Source organism: Oncorhynchus masou, chromosome 25 (assembly GCF_036934945.1).
Source record: "Oncorhynchus masou masou isolate Uvic2021 chromosome 25, UVic_Omas_1.1, whole genome shotgun sequence".
In the NCBI taxonomy this organism is placed as follows: domain Eukaryota; kingdom Metazoa; phylum Chordata; class Actinopteri; order Salmoniformes; family Salmonidae; genus Oncorhynchus; species Oncorhynchus masou.
In genome coordinates this window covers 38154813-38159423 of record NC_088236.1, presented here as the reverse complement: position 1 = coordinate 38159423, position 4611 = coordinate 38154813, and the positions used below count along the sequence as shown (strand labels likewise).

Here is a 4611-nt window from a genome sequence, read left to right as displayed (position 1 = left end):
AAACACACACACACACACGCACATGCAAGGACGCAGGCAAGCAAGCACACACACACACACACACACACACACACACACACACACACACACATACACACACACACACACACGCACACATACACACATACACACACACAGGTTGTGTAATCTGATCCCAACTTCCATCTCGGGCCAGCTGTCAACTACTCCTGCTCTCCAAAATCCATTAGCTGTTGCTGCCCTCTGCTGCTCCATTATAGTAATTGCAATAGAGGCAAAGTTATGAGCTGTACCGTAACATCAGTAGCAGTAATTTGTTAGGCCTATCAAATTGTAGATAAAAAAAGGCAATAACAAGGAATTCAATAAATATAAAGTGCAATATTTCTATGTGAAACAGATAAAGGCACTTTTGAACAGAAGAATCACAGGAGTCAGTTTTGCCATTGCATTGTAGTTTACACTTGGTCAGGAACCACAAACTGTACAATACTTGTGCAAAATTTACATCACAATTATCAGTGTTGGTATAGCCTTGGAAGTTACAGGAAATCCGGACCATATACATTGGAACATATACTGTACACTTATGAGTGTAGATAGATTTATTAGGTGTAGAGTAATGAGTCAGTTTGGATGAGATCAGTCTTAAGGACAGGGTTTTGAGTCTACGACAGGCTCACAGCGGTCCACCACGGCCCGGATCTCACCAATCTGAATGCCATCGTACACCCCAGAGATGGAGGTCCACTGGGTCTCTCCGTTGCGGTATGTACGGCTCAGCCTGGCTGTGAAGGGGATGTCTGCGGTGATCTTACGGCCCTCCATGCGCACGCTACAGGAGTGGTTGGGTGGCACCTTGAGCTCCACAGACACAGAGTGGCTGAGGGCTTCCACCATGGTGGTGCCCCTGTTGAACTGCAGGGTCTTCTCCCCACTGAACTCAACCCCTGCGGAGCCGATCAGGGGGATCTTGGCGGTGATGCCGGCAGTGATGCCCAGCATGGTGGTGCGTCCGATGTTCCAGGTGCTCTCCACCTCCGACGTCTTGGAGATGGTCACCGTCTTCACCACCGTCTGGCACTCGTTGTTGGTGACGCCGGAGAGGCGCATGGTCTCAGGGGGGTAGTGGAACATTTCCACCTCATCAATGCCATACTTGACGTGGGAGATATGCTGGGTGTAGGCATCTCTGTTGATGGCCAGGACCTGGTAGCTCTTGTACCAGTACTCATCGCCCTCCCAGGGCAAGAAGAAAGCCTCGAACTGAGGGACCACCTTCCCCAAGCCATACTTGTTCTTCCCAACGTAGATGCCCACTCCAGAGCACGTTCTAACTGAGTGTTTGGGCAACGAGCCGTATGAGTCCTCCTTCCACTCAACAAACTCAAAGTTGTCTCTGTTGGCCAGGATCTCAAACTCTGAGGCTTTGTACTCTCTCTCACCGTAGGGGTATTGGCAGTACGGCCCCTTGCTAGGAGTGTAGAAGCCGGCTTCGCAGTTGTATTTGCAGATGTAGTCGGTGCGTTTGGTGTAGCCGTTGTAGATGCCCATAGCTGCGGTGGGGAGAGAACCATTCCAGCTCAGCCACTGCAGGTTGACATTGTCCCCGAACATGAATGGAGCAGGCTTCTGTTGGTCCTCAAACTCAGGCGGGTTCTTTGGACCCTGGATAGGACCATTACTGGACAGTGGGGGGACCTTTCCTTCCAGCACTGGGTTTAACAGGGACACTGGAAGACAAAGAATACACTGGACATGTCAGTATACCAATACTTTAGTCCTAAATAGTAGGCACTTTGAGTACGCACATTTTTTTTGTTTAATAGTATGCAACATTTCGAAAATCGAGTATACTTCAAATGCCGCATGTCATACTCGTTTTGGCTTTTGTCAATGAGATATGGGGATGCGCTATCGAAATCAACGAATAGCAGGAAACAACGCAATCGCGCATGACACATTCTCAGTATGAGAAAAAAAATGATATTTTATAGTAGCCTATGTGATTTTATTTTTTATCGAGTATGGTTTAAATGTCAGGATGTTATAGGCCGACTCATTTCGGCTCTTCATCTAGTAGAATTTGATGCACACTTTTCCATAACGCATTGGAAGAGGTGGGCTGGGGGTGATAGGCCCTAGTTCTCTTCAAGTAGCCAAACAACAAAATGAAGCTACTTAAATGGGAAGACGCCGAATAGCGAAGCTGCTGCGGTGGTGTTCAAATGTAGGCCAAGTAGTTTTTGTTCTCCTTAATATGATCACAAGTATTGCATTGTAGGCTACATCTTTGAAAACAGAAGTCTTTAAAAAAATTGTTTTTACCCAAAGTGGATTTATGTTTTCCCATTGAAAAGTGCTTCTTGTCCTCTTGGCCTTCATCCGGGCTTTTAAAATAAATACTAAACCACCTTTTGATTTCTGAATGTGTCGGAACCAGGGACTCAGGATGTGGCTGCATGATTGATGTCAAGTTAATCAGGCCTTTTGATTTGAACATATGGTTTGTCTTAGTTTTGTAGGCTGAGGTCGTTAAAACATACGTGAGTGACGATGGTGTCAATATTGGAGTAATTGGCCAGAACTGTAGGCAGGAGAGAGTTTATGTCATGGACACGGGCTCCTGTGTGACAGTGGATCTTGGTCGGTCCACAGACCGTAGGCAGGCCAAAATCTCTCACCATCGAGCTGCCCACAATGATGGTGGTCGTGATGGAATCCGATGAGTAAACAACCTACTGAACTGTGGTGGCCATGGGGGAGGGTTTCACTGGGCGGCCGCCGGCTGTTGGTATACACCCAGGATCTGTAATGACCCCCGGGCCTGGTATGTCCGTCTTAAGCGGGGAAAAGCTGTTTGATAGCTGGATCAGACCTTCTCGGATAGATGGGTGGCCAGACTGCCTCTCCGATCTCCTATGCCTTGCAAGTGTCCAGTCTCCCAGTTGAGCTTAATATCTGTCAGTTGGATTAGGACAGATCAACGCCACCTGACTCATCGATAGCTTTGCTACAGGAGGCATTTAAAACTGATATTCAATTTTCCGTTGGTTACAGAAAGGTCGTTGTACATAGAAAGCAGGCTGTCCTTTGTCCTTGCAGCCGAGCTGACAGCCGAAGAATCACTTCCCTAAGATGCTTGAGGGTGGTGCTCTTAGGGCAGACAAATCCCTGTCCATTTTTATGATGTCTAGCAGCTGCTACTCAACAGGAATCCAAGACAAAAATTTGCAGTCCCAGCCATTAAGGCTGACCGGTTCGCAGAACCAGTAGCAATAGAAACTTAAGCCCTAATTAAAAACTATTTAATAAAAACTATTACATAAAAACAACAAACCGGCAGTACACTGTTCTGTTGCGTGCTATGATGATGTCTGTTGCGTGCTCCTATAGTGCCATGATGATGTGGCTCCTATATGTTACAGCACTTTGGTTCCACTAATAAATATGTTGAAATGGAACCAAATGATCAGTTTCTGTATGCAGTCCTTTTAAATAGGATAGAGGGACTATATGGGCTACATTATAGGTCGAATGTGATAGTCTGCCTCCAACCAGCCTGAGTAGGCCAATAACTACATTCCTATCCTATTCAGAGTTTAGAGAAACTAATCCAATTGGGAATGAGCTATTATCAGGTTGGTTAATGTGATGCATTTTTATTTAAAATTTGAAAAAAATTCATCCGCACATGGCCCCGCCCCAGCCCACCTACTCAGCCAGTCAGGAGCCAGTACTGCATTGAGGCCGTGGCATGCTGCAAACGTTTTACTAAACGGTACATGCTAAATAGTATGTGATGATGAGTACATAGTATGCAGTTGAAGTATGTAGAACGCTGGTATGGGTATTCGGACACGTACACTGTCACAACATGCACCCATTACTGTTGTGTTGAAACAACTGACTTTCTGAATGTTTTCTGTTTTCCTTTCTAAGAGGTTGAACGCTGGGATTGGTTGAATAAAAGGGGTATATAATTTACCCTTCTGTCTCAGTGAGCTCTTCCTCACTATGTCCTGCAGGCTGCCTGGAAGGGAGCCTGCACCCTGGGCACAGGACAGCCCCAGGTGAAGCAGGAAAACGACCACCAAGACTAACAGCTTCATCTGAGGAAGACCAGGAAAGAGGAGGAATATTAGGAAACATTAAAGTACAATAGTGGTTACCACTATAGCTATAACACTATAGTGTTACACAAATTCACGTTAAATCCCTAAATGCACAAGTAGAAGAGCCAATGCACTCACCCTCACAGTCTTCCCTCAGTGAGCAGTGAACCTGTCCGTTCTCCAGGGTTATATAGCTAGCTCCTTTATGACACTCATAAATTACAACACTCACTCTCTCAGGGCTTTGACATGGACTAGCATGATAAACAGGAGGAAAGTGGATAAAATGCTACACACTCCGGGGCGGCAGGGTAGCCTAGTGGTTAGAGCGTTGGACTCGTAAGCGGGTTGCAAGTTCAAACCCCCGAGCTGACAAGGTACAAATCTGTCGTTCTGCCCCTGAACAGGCATTTAACCCACTGTTCCTAGGCCATCATTGAAAATAAGAATTTGTTCTTAACTGACTTGCCTAGTTAAATAAAGGTAAAATAAAAAAATATTGGTTTCATTATCATAA

General features: G+C 45.8%; 1 protein-coding gene across 1 annotated transcript; it reads right to left on the bottom strand.

The window, feature by feature from the left end:
- Positions 1–417: 417 nt before the first annotated feature.
- LOC135514280 (natterin-3-like) lies at positions 418–4331 on the bottom strand. The gene is made up of 3 exons (XM_064937646.1): positions 4233–4331; positions 3968–4091; positions 418–1712 (listed from the first exon to the last, which is right to left on the bottom strand). The coding sequence occupies exons 2-3, from the start codon at positions 4089–4091 to the stop codon at positions 628–630; spliced, it is 1209 nt and encodes a 402-aa protein (XP_064793718.1). The 5' UTR covers positions 4233–4331; the 3' UTR covers positions 418–627.
- Between the last annotated feature and the right edge of the window lie 280 nt (positions 4332–4611).

Excerpts from the sequence above, each read along its gene's own strand:
- LOC135514280 (XM_064937646.1), bottom strand. The coding sequence starts at position 4,091 with ATGAAGCTGTTAGTCTTGGTGGTCGTTTTCCTGCTTCACCTGGGGCTG. Across the intron at positions 1,713-3,967 it reads GAGCTCACTGAGACAGAAGG|TGTCCCTGTTAAACCCAGTG; the intron begins GTAAATTATATA and ends TTTGTCTTCCAG.